The sequence below is a fragment of the Lepidochelys kempii genome, chromosome 3, assembly GCF_965140285.1.
Source record: "Lepidochelys kempii isolate rLepKem1 chromosome 3, rLepKem1.hap1, whole genome shotgun sequence".
Classification (NCBI taxonomy): domain Eukaryota; kingdom Metazoa; phylum Chordata; order Testudines; family Cheloniidae; genus Lepidochelys; species Lepidochelys kempii.
The window spans coordinates 31,872,918-31,892,645 of record NC_136382.1 but is presented as its reverse complement, the minus strand read 5'-3'; the positions used below and the strand labels follow the sequence as shown (position 1 = coordinate 31,892,645).

Here is a 19,728-nt window from a genome sequence, read left to right as displayed (position 1 = left end):
ATTCTAGCATAATTTTTGTTTGGCGTTCACTGTAGGAACAATTTTAACTTTCTATGTGAATATTGCATGTATATATATGGATGCCATTCTAATGAACCATCAGTCATATGCCTCATTAAAATAAGGTGTTGACATCTTTGGTTGCATTATGAAGGTACAGGTTTGGTTAGTTTGGGAATGAAACTGTGAAATGTGAATGGGCGGATGGTGAGTCAAATGCCTATTTGCATTTCCAATAAAAGAAAGGTGTCAGGTTAAAGCAAAGGCTGTAAAACCACAAATACATGGGGCAAAAGTGAGTGCAGCATATGAAGTGTGGAGAGGAAGTCATAGTAAACGTACACATTTCTGAGGAACGGATTTTTAAATAATTTATCCTGGAATTCTGGAGCACAAACCCAAGTTTCACTCATTCTTAACCACTTGCAAGCTGGACGCAAATTTTTGATTTAAGTTCTGATGCATTAAAACAGATCCTGTGCAATACAACACAGGACTTGGTGATCTAAGCTTTTTTTTTTTTTTTTTTCCGTGGAGTTATCACGTTTTGCTGCCCAGTGGTAACAGGTACCGACAGCCTTGGGATGTTCCATTAGAAGAAGAGCTAACTGAATGTCTTGAAATATCTATTTTTGCTGTGGAAAATTGAAGGTTTTCCTCCCCATCCATAGTTGTCAAACTTGAACTAACGCACTCATTCCATGGCAAGATTTCAGCTTTGGATGTTGCTGTATTGTTCTGTCTCATGCCCTTGCTGAATGTCCTTCGTGGAACTTTCTTCCTGTTTCCATTTTCACCAGTCCTGCCACTGTAGATTCTGGATAGACTGGTTCTTGGGATACCCAGAGTGATGCCATAACACATGCAACAGGACTGCACATCTACCAAACAATCCATATATTGGGTGTGAAGCCCACACATGCATGTGTTGCCCAATTTTTATCTCCATGTCTGCTCCCCTGGCTTCCCCTCCCTGTGATGCAAAAACCATGAAGCATGTGGGAGGTAAAGGAATAAATATTGTGACAGCATCAAAATTGGCTACATCTTGTTTGGTCTTCATGAGCACTGTCTTTTTTAGAAGCGAAAATGTTCCCAGCAAGAGTTGTCAGTTTGTCTCTTAGATTTTTTCCCTTTGTTTTCACAATACTTACTGAAGGTGGTCTTAGAAAAACAACTTACTTAGGGCCATCTGTATTAAATTAAAAATCTCTCTGCTTTAATGCAGCTTTTCTTTGGGTGGGCAATGAATGACTTGGGTGGAATCCAGGCCTAAAGCTGCTTAGTCAACCGTTCATCAAAAGAAGTTGTAATATAACCCTTTTTGCAAGACTGAGTTGACTCCATGAACAGAAGGCAAAGCTACCAGCAGCTCTCTGTTAGAATCTCTTTTCCATGCCCAGAATACCATTTTATGTCCAGATGCTGACAGAGTATCATGAAGCTGTGGTGGTGTCAGTCTAGGCACATCTATGTCTTCCATCTCTGAAGTATATGAGTGCTCTCACTACACAATCACAGACATAACAATCTTATGAGTGAACTAGTGCAGGCAGAATAATAAATTTGCCTGACTATCCCTTACCTGAATAGTCCTCAAACCCTTTTATTGAGTCTGGACAAATGTACTGGCTTTATTGGCTCCCACTTAAAAGAAGTGGTGAGGAGCTCCCACATCTTCTTTTCTGCATCCTCTTGCTGTACGCTTTTAAATTTTGGTCCAGGCGGGGGCTTGCCCTGGAGTTTGCATCCCCCCAGACCATGGCAAGAAAGGTACTGTAGGCATCCTAGTTACATTTGTGCTTATGCAGGGATAGTTTTAGTGTGACAGTCTTTCTGCAGCCCAGCAAAGAGACCATATAAACTAGTGCACTGTCTCCAGAGAAGGCAAGTGAAGGCCTCCTAAGTAAGCTAAGTTAGGGCAAGCTAAGACCTGATGGGCCTCTCCTTATTCGAAGACATTTGGTGAGGCTAAGATTTGTTCCTGTGAACAGTATTTGGTGTGGAGATCAATCCAAACAGGCAGTGGTGGCTTGTTATAGACAGGATTGGCAGAATTCAAATTTTTTAAATATAATTTTGACATAATATCAGTTTGTTTTAAGCTTTTTTAAATTTTCAGTTGCAGGAAATTATGGGGATCGAACTTATTTAATGACAGTAGACAGTGAGATTCAAAAGTAAAAATTTTATAAACTGTTAAAACACAAATTGTTAAATCATATGTCAAAATATACAAAGTAAATATTTTTCAATCAATCATACATGTTTTTACTATTCATTTGCTAGTCCATTTGTAACCAGCCCAATTCATAAGTCTAAATCACTGGATTTAGACTCTAGGTTCTCAACAGCGTTTTTGCTATTTTGCCCTGTACATTTTGATTTATTGATAGAAATATTTTTGGGGTGGTTTGTATGTGTATGGCAAAACCAACATTTACCAATTAAAATTCCAAGCCTAGTTATAGTGACTATCCACCCAAAGGATCCCAAGATGCTAGGTACAGCATATACAGTCAGTTCTCTGATGGAATGTTATACCTATTTAGGAGGACACAGGAATATTCCCTAACATTTTAGGACTGGAATTCAAGAAGAATAAAGTATCCAAATGAAACCCTTAAGAAGGTGCTTGTTACAGTTTAACCTGCCTCTAACTAATGAGCTAGAAATAGCATAAACTTGATCACATGAATTCCAGATACTCTGGATTGATGCAAGAAGTCTGAGTCAAACCAAAAACTAAAAGCATCTTGGGTGAGCAGAACATGTGGTGTGAGCCAGTGGCAGCCAGGCCACATCGCATGGCACTGCACCGCTGAGCCCAGGGAGTGGACCGATTTGCCTGTGTGCGCTCCTGTGTGCTGGCTGGTCCAGCATATAGCACATGCTGCCCCACCCTTCGCTCAATGCTCCCTGCTGCAGTGCCAAAGAGCAGCCCTACTCAAAGCACAGTAAACCACTGTCAGTTGCTAAGGAGGGTATCCTGTATTGTAGATTGGGGGGGGGGGGAGGAATACCTGCTTAGCCTCTGCATGCCAAGGCTCGAGGGAGGCCTACCCAAGTATTTTAAGCATCTGTGAATAGAGCCCAAAGTGGAAATTTGGTGGTGCCTTGCACACTTCAAGTTCCTGTTCACAGTGTGAACTCCATGAATTAAATACACACTGGGCTTAAATATTCTCCAGATGGCTGTTGGCTCTAAAGTACACTTAAAAATTGGCTGACTTATTGGAGCGAGTGTTACCTTAAGGAAATTATTCCAGTACTTATTTCTGAACTTTGAGTCAGAACTGCTAAACTGAAAACCTCATACTTGCCAAGGAGCCAGTCTTCAGTGAAGACCATTCACATCTGATAAATGTGAGGATATTCTGTTGGGAAATAAGTCTGTGCAGAATAAGTTGGTGAGCATGCCCTCTGCATGTGGAGCTAATGAAGACTTTGGTACAGTAACCTAAAGAGAAGGTTGAGTGGTGATTTGATTATAGTCTATATAAGTACCTACATGAGGAACAAATATTTGATGATGGGCTGTGCAGGAGTTTTGAGGGTGGGGAGTGAGGGTCGAGGTCTGGGTTGGTCTCCAGGATGTGACTGGAGAAAAGTATAACCCAATCCAGTGGCCGGAAGCTGAAGCTAGATGCATTCAGACTGGAAAGAAGGCATATGTTTTTAACAGTAAGAGTAATTAACCATTGGAACAACTTATTAAGGATTGTGGTGGATTCTTTATCAATGATTTCTTTTTTTTTCTAAAAGATACGCTTCAGGAATTATTATAGAGAAGTTCTATGGGCTGTGTTATACAGAAGGTGAGACTAGATGATCATAGTGGTCCTTTCTGGGCTTGGAATCTGTGAAAGCTTAAACTTGCACGTAGCTGAAGAGATGCAAATGAGGCTGCAGAACTTTCTGTCAAAAACTAGAGGCACTTTGCCTTCAGGTATATTAGAAAAGAATTGGAGCTTTATCTGAATGTTGACTATAAAAACAGTACCTAATGTGTCTTTGAATTGTTGGACCGTATCTTACTCTTCTGGGTACAAGAATAATGTAGCATGCATGGAAATTAATAGGATTTGATTTGCCTGCAGTAGTTCAAAAAATAAAACCACAGTGAATATTAGGAGCATAGGAATTGCCACACTGGATTGGGCCCTGATCCGGGAGTATAAATATCTCCCAAACCATTTTGTTTGCTTGCTTTTTGGTGACTCCTGTTTTTTATTACTATGTATACAGTGAACATCATTTACCTTCATTTGAAAGCTCCACTATTTAGGCTTCTGACTAAATTAAATTGTGGGAATCATTTGTGTGGTGCCAAGATAAACTGAAGAGAAGGGATTTGGGCACACAGGACTTCATTAAGAAGCTATTCTTCAGCTCAGTGACCGGGAAGCTTCTGCAGTGCTTTGATTGTGCTTTAATTACACTTTTTCATTTTTCCTGGTTTGTTTGAAAGGCAGGTCTTGTTAGTAAAAACTGCTATGTGGAAAAGTTCTTGGCTGCATCTGCTGCTCTTCCTTGAGGGCACATCACAGATATTCTGACTTAATTTATCAATTTTTTTTAAAGATCCCTGCGTTTGTTAAAATTAATGATGTGTTTCTTGTAGATTTTAGGGTAGGTACAGTAGGTTTCCTTGAAATATGAGATGGTCTTGTGGTTAAAGCACAGACTGAGAGTCCTGAGATCTGGATTCTCTGCTCTGCTTTGCCATAGGCTTCCTCTGTGACCTTGGAGAAGTTGCTTTAATCTTGTTGCTTCACTTTTCCGCTCTGTAAAATAGGAATAATACTTACAGACCTCAAAGGGGCATTGGGAAGCTAACTTAATTACTGTTGGTAATGTTTTTTGAGAGTCTCTGATGGAAAGGACTATAGAAGTGTAAAATAAAAGTTAACACATACATGCATCTTCCCTGATACTAAATTGTATATGCAGTATTGCCAACACTCACAATATTTCCCCCCCCTCAAATTCCCAGCTCCAGGAGCTGTGTGATTAGGGGGGAATTTCAACTTTCCTTTAAGAATAAAAGTAAGTTTCTGGACCTCTTGGTGGCAGAGACAAATTTAAAAATATGATGCGGGTATCGCCTAACATCTCAAAATGAGAAGGCAAAAATAACCCAAAATGTCTCTCTTTTTCAGTAACAATCTCATGCTTTTTAAGCCAAGCTATTTACTTTCTGGGGCCTGACCCATGGGTTTTGAACATTTGGGGCTGACGATCCTGTGCTTTTTAAATGCCATCTCTTTTTAAAGCTGAATCCTGGGAGGTAAGATGAAAATGAAAATGTTTTTGAAAAGTAACAAGCAAATCTTAATCTAGCCAAGAATGTGGAACTGCCCTCAGAAAAATAGGTTGGACAGCTGAAGAGGAATCTTGCTGAACAGGCTAAAGATGCTGAATGACTTCTGTGGTTACATTTTTCTCTCTTCTGAAAATGTTGGGGTGGGGATGTAGCTGGGTTAGTCACTCACCCTTGTGTTTTTTTTTAAGAACTTTGTTCAGGACAGATTTGAATCAAGTGACTGAAAGAAATCAAGTCTCAGAGTAGCAGCCGTGCTAGTCTTTATCCGCAAAAAGAACAGGAGTACATGTGGCACCTTAGAGACTAACAAATTTATTAGAGCATAAGCTTTCGTGGGCTACAGCCCACTTCATCAGATGCATAGAATGGAACATGCAGAAAGAAGATATATATACACACAGATAAGTTGGAAGTTGCCATACAAACTGTGAGAGGCTAATTAGTTAAGATGAGCTATTATCAGCAGGAGAAAAAAACTTTTGTAGTGATAATCAAGATAGCCCATTTAGACAGCTGACAAGAAGGTGTGAGGATACTTAACTTCTAATAAATTTGTTAGTCTCTAAGGTGCCACAAGTACTCCTGTTCCTGGGTTAGTGTTTTTGTTGTGTGGTTGCTGGAGAGTATTTGCTTCAGGTTGGGGGGCTGTCTGTAAGCAAGGACTGGTCTGTCTCCCAAGATCTGTGAAATCAAGTTTACACTTAACTAGAAAAACTGTTCCCAAGAACACCGTTGTAGACTCCATTCAGGTGGGATTTTAAAGCAATCTGTTTGGCATCAGACGACTAGCATATTGCTATGGAAAGGGTGAAACTCTCACACTAGGATTGGACACATCATGTTGAATTAAGCTGAGTTTCTGCATATGGCCAGTTTAGACTGGTTCCTGTTGTATCCAAAAGGGGTAGAGAGAAAAGACTAGGATTTAGGACTCTCTCTCTCTCTCTCCCTCTTCTAGAATGTAGAAGATTGAATAATGATATTTATCCTAGAAATGGATTCAGCCTTTAAAGCCAGACTTAATCAAATTAAGGCTATTTTCAAATGGAACAAAAATCCTTGCTACCTGGTAAATGAATAATTGCAAATTCACATGGAACTAGTGGATTAAATAGGGGATGTGTATACTGAAGTCCATCAATGTTGTACATGTCTAGCATCTAGACAGAAACTTCTAACTTCAGACTACAGTGCTGAGGATGCTCTGCATGGTCAGTCGATTAGAATTTACAAAAACCTCTCTCCCCACCGCCACTTCCAGCAAATGCAAAGAAAGCTGAAAAGAGAGACCTAGAGTTTGAGAATGCCAGTACCTCCCAACCAAAGGAAAATGGCACTAAGGAATCGATGCCTATCTAGTCTAAAGATTTCCCCCCATGTGCTTTGGAGCTTAGAGGTGTAATATTAAATGATATATTTTTGAAAGTTCCAAGGCTCTATTAAACCAGTCGTAATAGCTGTATCTGCACATGTGTTCTGGAGGAAAACAGTCTTTGCTTTTTCTCAAATATTCCTACTTCATTAAAGTGATACAGACACAAGGGACGTACACCAATAAACATTCATTATGGTCAGACAAAGCTATATACATGCAACCCTTAGGAGTCGGTACTAATTAAAAATAACACTTCTGCTTATAAGACAACATTATCCATTATATAAATCCAAAACCAGAGGAAACTCCTCAGTCCTCCACTCGCTCCCTTATACAATGCAAAATGCTCTCAGGTGTTCCAATCCTTCAGTCTTTACTCAGACAAAACATCTGTTCGAAGTCAGAGCTTTCTACCCGAGTACAGGCTACATGAGCAGGACCTAGATCTGCACTGCATCTTATAAATAGCTCAATATTGGCTGTGTTGATATGCCCACACCATCTTGTGGGGTATCAGGGAGGAGTGGGTGGCTTAGAAGCTGGCAAACCATTCTGGTGAATTTACTATAAGTGGTTTACTTTTAAAACTCTTAAAACCTTTTTCCAGCTCTAATGGTATTTAGCTACATATTTGCCTCCTTCAAATCAAAAACCTGAAGCACTGTTGCTTTGGAATATTGCACAAAAGTGTATAGAATCAATTTGACAGGATCATAGGGCTTTAGCTGCTGCTTCCATGCAAAATCCATTCAGTGCACAGCCTAAAATGTCAGGTAGCAGTAGTTCGTTCGTTCTTATAAAATTCTCAAAAGTGGGGCTAGCTGCCATACTACTGCCATAGTGATTCATAGATATTTATTGAAAAATGTGTGAACAGTTCATATGTTTTTAACACTAGATCTTTTCCCAGAGGTTGTGGGCAACCAAAGAGACATTAAGGGACTGACTCTTAAAACTACACTGTTTTGTGTGTTCGATTAGAGTGATAATGCAATACTATGGTAAGGGTGCGTGCCAATAGCTACCTTCGTATCTGGCCATTTGCATGAAACTCTCCTGACTCCACAGTCACGTTGGCTGTGTTTCTTAATTGTGCATGCCATTGTTCATATTAATTGCATGTGCATTTTTGAAAATCAAACTTTAGTAACAATTTTATCAGGGAACCTCAAATCTAGTGCAGATATGCACCTTCTTTCATCATAATTAAGCTACCTTCTCAGTGCTGCAGACAGTATTCTTATAAAAAATCCCTTGGAAACAGGAATAACTTGTATCTCACCTGTAATACTTACTAGATTACCCCCCTTTTTATAATACTTGTAAAACGTGTTGCAACTTATGACAACAATGCTGCATAAAAACACCTTTATTTTTTAAACTGGGTAAGCTGTTTTCAATTTGCAAATTGTAATACCAGTTAAATACCAGCAGGGGTCCCTCACTCACTACTGATATTTAGAATTTTAGTTTATTATAATAAGCAAAACAAACTTGCAGTTAGATATTGGAGCAATATTTTTCAAAGTCTTGGTTAAGGTACTTGCTGTGGCCTCTGGCTCTGAAATCCTTGCTTTCTTTAGAGGATGGGAAGGGATTCCTATCTTTTATTCTTGAATGAGTGTGCCCCTAAATAGGACAACTAGAAAATTCCATTCCTCTGCTACTACTAAGATCTAGGGGCATGGCTACACTTGCAAGTTAGGGAGCATTAAAGTAGCCCTGGGCACCCTAATTCATGATGCGTCCACACTTGCAAGGCACATATAGCGCCTGGACTCCGCGGCTGTAGTGCTCCTGGTAATGCTCCTCAACGAGAAGCGTAACGCTTGATGCGCCCCGGCTGGAGCACTGCTGTGCCAGTGTGGACGCCCTGGTCTATTAATGCTCTCTCATTGGCCTCCAGAAGTGTCCCACAATGCCTGTTCTAGCCACTCTGGTCATCACTTTGAACTCTACTGCCCTGTCCTCAGGTGACCAACCGTCAGAGCCGCCCTTTAAATTCTCTGGGAATTTTGAAAATCCCCTTCCTGTTTGGTCAGCAAGACGTGGAAGCGCTCAGCGAATCTTTCCAGGTGACCATGCCTCCACGCTCCAGATGATCTCCAGTATGGAGCAATGGCGAGGTGCTGGACCTCATCAGTGTTTGGGAGAGGAAGCTGTCCAATCCCACCTGCGCTGCAGCCGTAGGAATTACGATACCTTCGGGCAGATATCAAGGGACATGATGGAAAGGGGCCATGACCGGGACGCACTGCAGTGCAGGGTTAAAGTGACGGAGCTGCAGAATGCTTACCACAAAGCCCGTGAGGCAAACCACTGCTCTGATGCTGCCCCTGCGACCTGCTGTTTCTACAAAGAGCTGGACGCAATACTTGGGGGTGACCCCACCTCCACTCCGAAGACCACCATGGACACTTCAGAGCCCAGTTCAACAAGGCAGGAGGAGGAGGAAAGCAGGAGTGAGGGTGCTGCGGAGGAGGGAGACAGCCTGGTATCCCTAGATGCATGCAGCCAGGAGCTGTTTTCAAGCCAGAAGGAAGGTAGCCAGTCGCAGCGGACGGTGCTTGGGAAAGAACAAACACCAGAGGAGGTGCCTGGAAATTGGCTTTTATTTTGGGAAGGAAGTTGTTCGGTGCGGGCTCTTGGGGTGAGGAGGGTTAGGGCTGCATGCATGCCTAGATGCGGAATAGGGCGTTGATGTGCTCTCTCTCACATTGTGGTAATCTGCCTCAGTGATCTCTTCAAAGGTCTCATGCAGAAGCTGGGCAATCCGCTTGTGCAGGTTCCTTGGCAGAGCTACTGTGCTCCTTGTCCCAGTAAGGCTAACATGTCCACACCGCTGTCTGTGAGGGGCGGGGGGACCATTGCTGCACACGGGCAAGCTGCATACGGGCCATGGCGGAAGCTGCATTGTAGTAGAAGATCCTCCCTTGCTTCCCAGGTCACCCTCAGCAGTAAGATATCTTCCAGGACGAACTCCTGTGGAAAATGTGGGGACAGTATTCAGTATAGGGGCCCCTTGCAGCTGTTGGCTCTCTCCAAGGCACAGAACCCCAGAGGACAGCACAGCCGTGAAACAGTCAGTCCCACTTGCCCATCTGCTTACTCAGCATTTTGGGGCCCCTGTGGGTTATGTGCGCTTGCTTTGGGACGTGCAATTTCTGCTATTGTGTAGACTGTCTTTAAGTACCACCGAATCATTGCTCTGTCTGGTGTGAACAATGCTGCCTCTGTTAAGTGTTGCATTTTGGCTTTACAGATGCAACCTTGAGATCTCAGCCGTCCGTGTTATCACTGGCCAAAAGACTCCAAAGAATTAGGAAGCGGCCACATAGAAGCAAAGAGGACATGCTGCATGACTAATGCAGCAGTCCCTTAATGAAAATCAAAAAGCACAGGAGTGGCGGGAGAGTGAAAGGAGGGTCCGCCAGCAGAATGTGGATTGCCGGCACCAAACCACAGAGCGGCTGCTAAGCATTATGGAGTGCCAAGCCGACGCTCTACAGGCGAAGCACTTCCATGCTTCTCCCCTCCCCCACTGCAGCCCTTGTCCCAAAACTCTTTCCCTTGTGCCCCCATGTCACCTCCAATCCACTTTCCCCAACATCCAGGTTCTTATCGCCACCAGCTGCATCCAACACCTGTAGCTTCACCACCCAGCCCTGCAAACTACGACCCTTACCCACTGCACTCAACCCCCATCTCATGCATTTAGCCAGCCAGAAGTGCAACACTCGTTGCAGGAAGGCTGAGTATGATAACAGGACATATGCAAATCTGTGATTGTACTGTTCCCCACCTAACCGCATCCCCTTGCCCTTTCTGTTTCCCAAGCGTTTGTTTCTTTTTAATAAATGGATTTTTTGGCTTTGAAAACATTCTTTATTATTGCATTAAGTAAAAGATACCTTAGCCCAGGAAAGCAACAGGCACTGCAAGTCAGTGTAGCAAACAGATTTCTTCTAACATTGGAACCATTGCACTTCACTCCCATGCAGGGCAGCAAACATTACTGGTGGCTTTCAGCCTCAGATTACTCCTTCAAGGCATTTCTAATCCTTGCAGCCACATGCTGGGACCCTCTAATTGCCCTGCTCTCTGGCTGTTCAAATCCAGCCTCCAGATTTGGTACCTCTGAGGTCCATGCCTGAGTGAATCTTTCCACCCTTCCCTTAATAAATGTTATGGAGGGTACAGCATGCAGATATAACCTTGTGGATGTTGTCATCAGCCAGGTCTAGCTTCCCATACAGACAGCACCAGCGGCCCTTTAAATGGCCAAAAGCGCACTCCACAGTCATTCTGCACCGACTCAGCCTGTTGAACCGCTCGTTGCTGCTGTCAAGGCTTCCTGTGTAGGGTTTTGTGAGTCACGGCATTAAAGGGTAAGTGGGGTCTCCAAGGATCACAGTGGGTATTTTGACTTTTTCTATGGTGATCTTCTGATCTGGGAAGAAAGTCCTGGCTTGCAGCTTTCTGAACAGGCCTGTGTTCCGAAAGATGCATGTATCATGGACCTTTCCAGACCAGCCTGCGTTAATGTCAATGAAACGCCCAGGGTGATCCACAAGCGCCTGGAGAACCATAGAGAGAGACCCCTTCCAATTAACGTACTCAGAGGCTACGTGGTCCGGTGCCAGAATGTGCGTGCCATCTATTGCCTCTCTGCAGTTAGGAAAACCCATTTGTGCAAAGCCAGCCACAATATTGTGCATGTTACCCAGAGTCATGGTTCTTCTGAGCAGGATGCGATTAATGGCCCTGCAAACTTGCATCAACACGATTCCAACGGTCGACTTTCCCACTCCAAACTGGTTTGTGACTGATCAGTAGCTGTCTGGAGTTGCCAGTTTCTAGATTGCAATAGCCACCAGCTTCTCTGCCAGTAGGGCAGCTCTCAATCTCGTGTCCTTCCGCCGCAGGGTGGGGGCGAGCTCAGCACACCGTCCCATGAAAGTAGCTTTTCTCATCTGAAAGTTCTGCAGCCACTGCTCATCATCCCAGACTTGCATGACGATGTGATCCCACTACTCAGTGTTTGTTTCCCGAGCCCAAAAGCAGCGATCCACTGCGGTGAATGTCCATGAATGCTACAAGCCATCTCGTGTCATGTGCATTATGCAAGTCGACATCATCACTGGACTCCTCACTGTCAGTTTGTAGCTTAAGAAGTAACTCGACTGCCATTTGTGACGTGCTGGCGAGACCCATCAGCATATTCCTCAGCAGTTCGGGCTCCATTCCCGCAGACTGAAAGGGAAGACAGAGCGCACAGTACAAAAAATTTTGAAAGATGGCACCAAATGTGGACGGAAGCACAGGGATTGCTGGAATGCGAAGCGATGCATCACGGGGCATTGGGACAGGACCCAAAATGCCCCTCACCCCCCACGCTCTTCCCACAAGCCCCAGCCACAGAATGGGAAGAGGTGCTCTGTGGGTTAGCTGTCCATAATGCACCGCTCCCAGTGCTGCTGCAAATGTGGCCATGCCAGTGTGCTTGCAGCTGCCAGTGTGAACACACTGCAGTGCTTTCCCTACTACGCTCTCTGAGGGCGGGTTTAACTCACAGCACTCTACATCTGCAACTGTACCCATGCCCTTGCATTATGAAACTCAAATTATTTAAAAAAAATTACTTTTCCCATTAACATTTTCATTTAGTTTGAATAATGAAAAAGGATTCATATTCCACTTCCTTTTTCTGAGCGCTAGCAGGATGTTGTGAACACTGCTAGGAAGTGTTCAAGACCCTGATCCCGTAAAGATTTAGGCTCGTGCTTACCTTTAAGACCCATAAGTAATCTCACTGCAGTCAATGGGAGTGCTTGTATGTTAAGTATGTCCTTAGGTCTTTGCTGGATTGGAACCCGTATTAAATAACTCTATTTAAAAACTGATCAGTCTCAAGAGTAGAATTTGATCATGGAGCTAATATGGTTTTGCTACTATCCAAACTGATTTCAGTTGTGCTTGCTGCAAGCATGTCTGACCCCGGTTTTAAGTAAGGTTTTTAAACACTGTTCTTTTGGCCAGTGAAAATGGGGCCTGAAAGGATTTCTTCCCCTAAAAAGGGGTTACAATAGGCAAAATATTTCTTGGGGCATAAAAATCTTCAGAAGTTAACTAGAGTCTGCATGAGATTTGATATTTGTTGCTGTAATCCACACTAGGAGGATGGGTCTTTGTAATCCCATTAGTAGCTGATCCACTGATTCATGCGAGCAGTCATTTAGCTTATGTGGTAGAAACTCACCGCTTTAGTTCTGAAGGTCTTGGATTCAAATCCTACAGTAAACCCAAGTGGAGTCGTTACACTGTGACTCAGTATGGCTGGCTGAAGCAAACACTAAGAATGTATGTATTGCTGCTGATGGAAGCTTTTTTCTTCTTTTACAGGTTTTTATTTCTGTAAACTGCCTCAGCACAGATTTCTCCTCTCAGAAAGGAGTTAAAGGGCTGCCCTTGAACATTCAGATTGACACCTACAGCTACAATAACAGGAGTAACAAACCCATCCACAGGGCCTACTGCCAGATTAAAGTCTTCTGTGACAAGGTAAGTTCAGGCCAGTTTGGAAATGAGGGCTTGGGGAAGGCTGTCCCTCCAGCTCTGTTTAGTGTAAATGACCTTTTCCTTTATGATTCTAACACATGCTATTTTAGATAATCTCTGAAAACTCCGTATGTGTTTGACGTTTGTAAGGGGGAAAAAACTGGTTCAGAGATGCTGAAGTGACCTCAGACAAATGTGCTGCCTTCAGAATGCTGGAGTGTTGCAAAACATTTTTAGGCACAATCAGTGTTGACTTTGGGAATGGTCATTGGGAGATGATACTGAATGTCACAGTTGCCAACGGCAAATAACTCTATATACTTGGTTTTCAGTTCAAACTTGAAATTCTGTTGAGGCAGGGAACAAACAAGTCTATTTTTTACCAAAATCGCTAAATATGGAATTTTCTATTTCTTTGTGTGCTTTCTTAGTGTGCTCATTATAAAAATATCTGAGAACCTCACCAGTAATGTGTGTGGCTTTCCTACTGCCCTGGTGAGATAGGGAAGTATCACTAATACCATTTTATAGTTGGGGAAACTGAGGCCAAAATTTTCAAGTCTCCACTAGTTTTGAATGCCTCAGTTATGAGCGCTCTGCTTGGCGCTTATGGTTTGGTTTTTCTCCACAGGTGTAGAGCACCTAAAGCTGTGAGTGCAGCATTGTAGGAGGTGGAAGTTTTAAAAACTTGACCACATTTTCACAAATGACAATTTTTCATGGCTTTACAACTCATCCAAATCTGGGCAGACTTTCCCAGGAACAGCAAAAAGCACACCTATGAGTCCAGGGCTTCTTCCAACCAAATTCTGAACTCTCAACCCCAAAGTGCAGGCTACCATTAAAAATTGCCTAACACTGCATGTTTAATCTTAATATTTCTGTCACTATCACTCCAGTTATAATGCATGGATGGACACTTACCCAGCCTTATTCTGCCCCATCACAGGGGCTATACTGTAAGCAGGGCCAGAATAGTGTCTTTGGCACTTGTGAAAATTTTCTCCGAAGTGACTTGACTCCCAAATCCCACAGACTTTTTCCTAAACACATAAGTTATTTGAAAATGGGAATTAGGCACTTATGAAAATTTTACCTTTAGTTCTTCCTGAGAGTTTCTTTTGCTCACTATTTACTCAATAATTTTTAAAAAATAGGTTTGTCTCTTTGAGCTCTTCTGATGAAAAGTGGTATATAAAAGGTCTTCGCAATTTAATGTATTTATCCCTCCACAACACCCCTGTGAGGAAATGAAGTGCTGTTATCCTCATTTTGCTCCGCACACTAAGCCGGGGACTGCGGGACCTGGTTTTGTGACTCAGGTCTGTCGTTTGGCCTGTTTCCAAACTGAACAGGGCTTGGACCAGAGTGACAGCAGGACTTGGGCTCTGACCAACCCCCATAGCAGGTCCTGAGTGCTTGTGGACTCAAGTCCAAACTATTTTATGTGTAAATGGAAGGGAGTGTTTGGCTCAAACCTGAGTCAGAGCCTGGGCTTAGTGTGCAGTATAGATATACCTAGGGAGGCTAAGTGACACAAACTAAGAGTCTGTGGTGGAGAAGAGAATTGAACCCAGGCTAGTGCCCTAACTCCTGGACTACCTTTCCTCAGTCAGTTACAAGCTAAAATAACAGACTTCCAAACTCCCTCGCTTTTAATAAACCAGTTGTTAATTTGGCAAATCCACACTCCGCTCATTGCTTCAGAGGAAAATGTTTTAGTCTGCATCATAAATTTCAGCAGATCTAGTTAGTTACCCCGTTTATATAATTTTTCACTTTAGATTTTGTCTTCTCTCTTTGCATGACTCCTCCCCTATACCTCATACATTTGACCTGCATTGTAAAATATATATTTCAGATTTAATCTGTGGGCATCTCTTTGCACCCAAAAAATATTGTCAAGTTGAGGATGTAATTTCTTAGCATGATTGTTGCACATAGACAGTCCCTCACCCAGATTCTGAAGTGGACTTACATAGGGAACACATCTCTGTCAATACAGATCACTCAAATATTGGCTCAAGCTCTGTTTAAATAGTATAAAAATAGACTTGACCGGTCACCTCTATTAGTTGTGTGTCCCAACCTGCAGCAGTGCCTCCATCTGACTGCAGAGGATGACTCATTAGTCACCTTCTCTCCTCCTAAGAACTATTTGTCAACAGTGGCCAAGGCTTGAAACTTAAGTGTTCCATCTATTTATCTTAGGTACTTAAGTGATCACCATTACCATAGTAACTGAATGCCTCACAATCTTTAATGTGAGAGACAATGTGAGTGAGGTAATGTCTCACCAACAGAAATTGGTCCAATAAAAGATAAGTTTCTGAGCCTACACAGAGCTACTCTTCAGGTCTGGGAAACTAATGTAACCCCCACACCTCCTGGGTGTAGTGTTCTGTCCCATCAAGTGGCATTGAGACCACTTAGAGAGAGTTAAATGAGTCTGCTCTACAGCCTTAGCTAAGAGGCAGCTGGCTTTTAGCTCATGTAGTAGAGGCTCATGCACGAAGCTCCAGAAGTCCCCGGTTCGATCCTGCCTGCCAATGACCGGGTTCTGTCGGCATTACACTAACTCTTAGTGATACAAGAGAGCCTGTGGTGGAGCAGGAAGTTGAACCTGGGTCTCACAGGGTGGTGTTCTAAACACTGGGCCATGATTTTTGTATTCAGTGAGGGGTGCTGTTGGAATATTGGGAGGGTTCATGGGTGGAAGGGGAATCGGAGGGGATTCATAGATATTAAGGTCAGAAGGGACCATTATGATCATCTAGTCTGACCTCCTGCACAATGCAGGCCACCGAATCTCACCAACCCACTCCTGCAATAAACCTCTCACCTATGTCTGAGCTATTGAAGTCCTCAAATCATGGTTTAAAGACTTCAAGGTGCAGAGACTCCTCCAGCAAGTGACCCATGCCTCATGCTGCAAAGGAAGGCAAAAAACCCCCAGAGCCTCTTCGAATCTGCCCTGGAGGAAAATTCCTTCCCGACCCCAAATATGGCGATCAGCTGAACCCTGAGCATGCAGGCAAGGTTCACCAGCCAGATACCCAGGAAAGAATTCTCTGTATTAACTCAGATCCCACCCCATCTAGCATTCTATCACAGGCCATTGGGCCTATTTACCGTGAATAGTTAAAGATCAATTAATTGCCAAAATCATGTTATCCCATCATACCTTTTCCTCCATACACTTATCAAGTTTAATCTTGAAGACAGACAGGTCTTTTGCCCCCGCTGCTTCCCTTGGAAGGCTGTTCCAGAACTTCACTCCTCTGATGGTTAGAAATCTTTGTCTAATTTCAAGTCTAAACTTCCTGATGGCCAGTTTATATCCATTTGTTCTTGTGTCCACATTGATACTGAGCTTAAATAATTCCTCTCCCTCTCTGGTATTTATCCCTCTGATATATTTATAGAGAGCAATCATATCTTCCCTCAGCCTTCTTTTGGTTAGGCTAAACAAGACAAGCTCCTTGAGTCTCCTTTCATAAGACAGGTTTTCCATTCCTCGGATCATCCTCGTAGCCCTTCTCTGAACCTGTTCCAGTTTGAATTCATCCTTCTTAAACATGGGAGACCAGAACTGCACACAGTATTCCAGGTGAGGTCTCATCAGTGCCTTGTATAATGGTACTAACACCTTCTTATCTCTACTGGAAATACCTCGCCTGATGCATCCCAAGACCGCATTAGCTTTTTTCACGGCAATATCATATTGGCGGCTCATAGTTATCCTGTGGTCAACCAATACTCCAAGGCCCTTCTCCTCTGTTACTTCTAATTGATGCGTCCCCAGCTTATAACTAAAATTCTTGTTATTAATCCCTAAATGCATGACCTTACACTTCTCATGATTAAATTTCATCCTATTACTATTACTCCAGTTTACAAGGTCATCCAGATCCTCCTGTAGGATATCCCTGTCCTTCTCTAAATTGGCAATACCTCCCCGCTTTGTATCATCCGCAGACTTTATTAGCATACTCCCACTTTTTGTGCCGAGGTCAGTAATAAAAAGATTAAATAAGATTGGTCCCAAAACCGATCCCTGAGGAACTCCACTGGTAACATCCCTCCAGCCTGACAGTTCACCTTTCAGTAGGACCCGCTGTAGTCTCCCTGTTAATCAATTCCTTATACACCTTTCAATTTTCATATTGATCCCCATCTTTTCCAATTTAACTAATAATTCCCCATGTGGCACCGTATCAAATGCCTTACTGAAATCTAGGTAAATTAGATCCACTGCGTTTCCTTTGTCTAAAAAATCTGTTACTTTCTCAAAGAAGATCAGGTTGGTTTGGCACGATCTACCTTTTGTAAAACCATGTTGTATTTTGTCCCATTTACCATTGACCTCAATGTCCTTAACTAGTTTCTCCTTCAAAATTTTTTCCGAGACCTTGCATACTACAGATGTCAAACTAACAGGCCTGTTGTTACCCAGATCACTTTTTTTTTTTTCCTTTCTTAAAACTAGGAACTATGTTAGCAATTCTCCAGTTATACGGTACAACCCCCGAGTTTACAGATTCATTAAAAATTCTTGCTAATGGGTTTGCAATTTCATGTGCCAATTCCTTTAATATTTTTGGATGAAGATTATCTGAGCCCCCTGATTTAGTCCCATTAAGCTGTTCGAGTTTCGCTTCTACCTCAGATATGGTAATATCTACCTCCATATCCTCATTCTCATTTGTCATGCTACCATTATACCTAAGATCCTCATTAGCCTCATTAAAGACTGAGGCAAAGTATTTGTTTAGATACTGGGCCATGCCTAGAATTTCTTTAACCTCCACGCCATCCTCAGTGTTTAGCAGTCCCACTAGGTGAGAGAGCGAGAAGAGATGTTCATGAAATGCGAAATCTTCTCTAAAGACCTGCTTCCCAGATCCCCTCACTTAATCTGCTTAATGAGTCAGCCAATGAAAGATGTGCCTGTATTTTGTTGCACATGGGTGAACCCCATTAACATCACCAGGGCTCTGCATAGGCACCCAGGTCTGCCTGTGTGCAGCAAGTTGCAGGATCAGGGCCTACAATTCTGTCTGCAGGGGTGGGGGGGTTAGGTGCTTACTAGGTCTGTATATTACAGAATAAGGAAGAACCCTTTCCTTCTATCCCGATACATATCCTTTAGCCCTAGCTTACTTCAATTCAAGGAGGATATTTACAGTGGAATTTACCTGCAGCAAAACTTCACTGTGAAATGAACCCCCCCATGCAGTTGCATTGCCTTGCCAAATGTTCAAACTGGGATTTCAGCTAGAGGGAAGCTTTTCCATGGAGATTGGATCTGTATATTCTACTGTAATAAACATCTGTTTGGAAGTCCAGGCATTATAGAATAGTAGTGACCCACTGCACAATGTACAGATGAAGTGAGCTGTCCATAAACTTCAGAAGGACTGGGAGCACTGGCCTTTGGCCTTGCAACATGCATATGTCATATGCATTATTACTGTATGCTCTTGTCTTGTTACTTACTTGCTAGACGCTTATCTCATTATTTAATTCATATTTAATGAGACTTCACACAGTAAGGACATGCCATGTACACCATGCCAGGTTGTTATATTATCACTGAATTGAGAAAAATCATTCTACTCAGACTGCCAGAAAAAAAAACTCCAGGCAGTTGCTGGCTGTGTACAAGAATTGCTAATAATAAAGAGACAGCAGATTTTATAATTCACTTTGAGCAAATAGATTATTTGCTGAAAAATGCACTTTTGCTTGACTCCAAATTATTTGCAAATTTGACACACACAGTTTCAGCCATTCACAGAATGGCCAGAGGAGGTGTTGGTGCTGCTGCCCTCTGTTTTTAAGCTTCGGCCCAGTGATTAGAGTATGCACCTGGAATATGGTAGGCATAGGTTCAAATCTCTGCTCAGGAACAAACCTGAAATTTTCATTTCACTGAAAATTCTGAACAATTTCAGATGCAGTTCAACCTGAACTAAACTCTTTTTTTTATTTTATTTTATTTCTAGAGCAGCCACCACCCTGAATAATCAGGTTTCAGAGTAGCAGCTGTGTTAGTCTGTATTCGCAAAAAGAAAGAGTACTTGTGGCACCTTAGAGACTAACAAATTTATTTGAGCATAAGCTTTCGTGAGCTACAGCTCACTTCAATGGATGCATTCAGCTGTAGCTCACGAAAGCTTATGCTCAGATAAATTTGTTAGTCTCTAAGGTGCCATAAGTACTCCTTTACTTTTTCCTGAATAATCAGTTACTCGCACAGCTCTGCTTATAATGGTGCTGTTAGTGGCTCTAGGGTTGAGGATCCTGTTACGCTTCCTCTACCTGTTTGTTAAATTATGAGCTCTTCAGAACAGAGTCTGGCTTGTACAGGGTTAAGCACATTGTTGGTGCTTAACAAATAAACCCAATTTTTCATGAGGTAACAATTCTCAAAAAGAAATTTGACTATCATTGTCTCAACTGGTTC

The 19,728-nt window shown here is 42.6% G+C and overlaps 1 protein-coding gene across 1 annotated transcript in view; it reads left to right on the top strand.

Moving 5' to 3' along the window:
- GRHL1 (grainyhead like transcription factor 1) overlaps window positions 1-19,728 on the top strand; it is a 59,428-nt gene that overhangs the window by 20,851 nt on the left and 18,849 nt on the right. Inside the window, exon 8 of the mRNA XM_078851955.1 lies at window positions 13,104-13,262. Coding sequence (XP_078708081.1) covers window positions 13,104-13,262 — 159 coding nt within the window. The remainder of the gene's footprint in view (window positions 1-13,103; window positions 13,263-19,728) is intronic.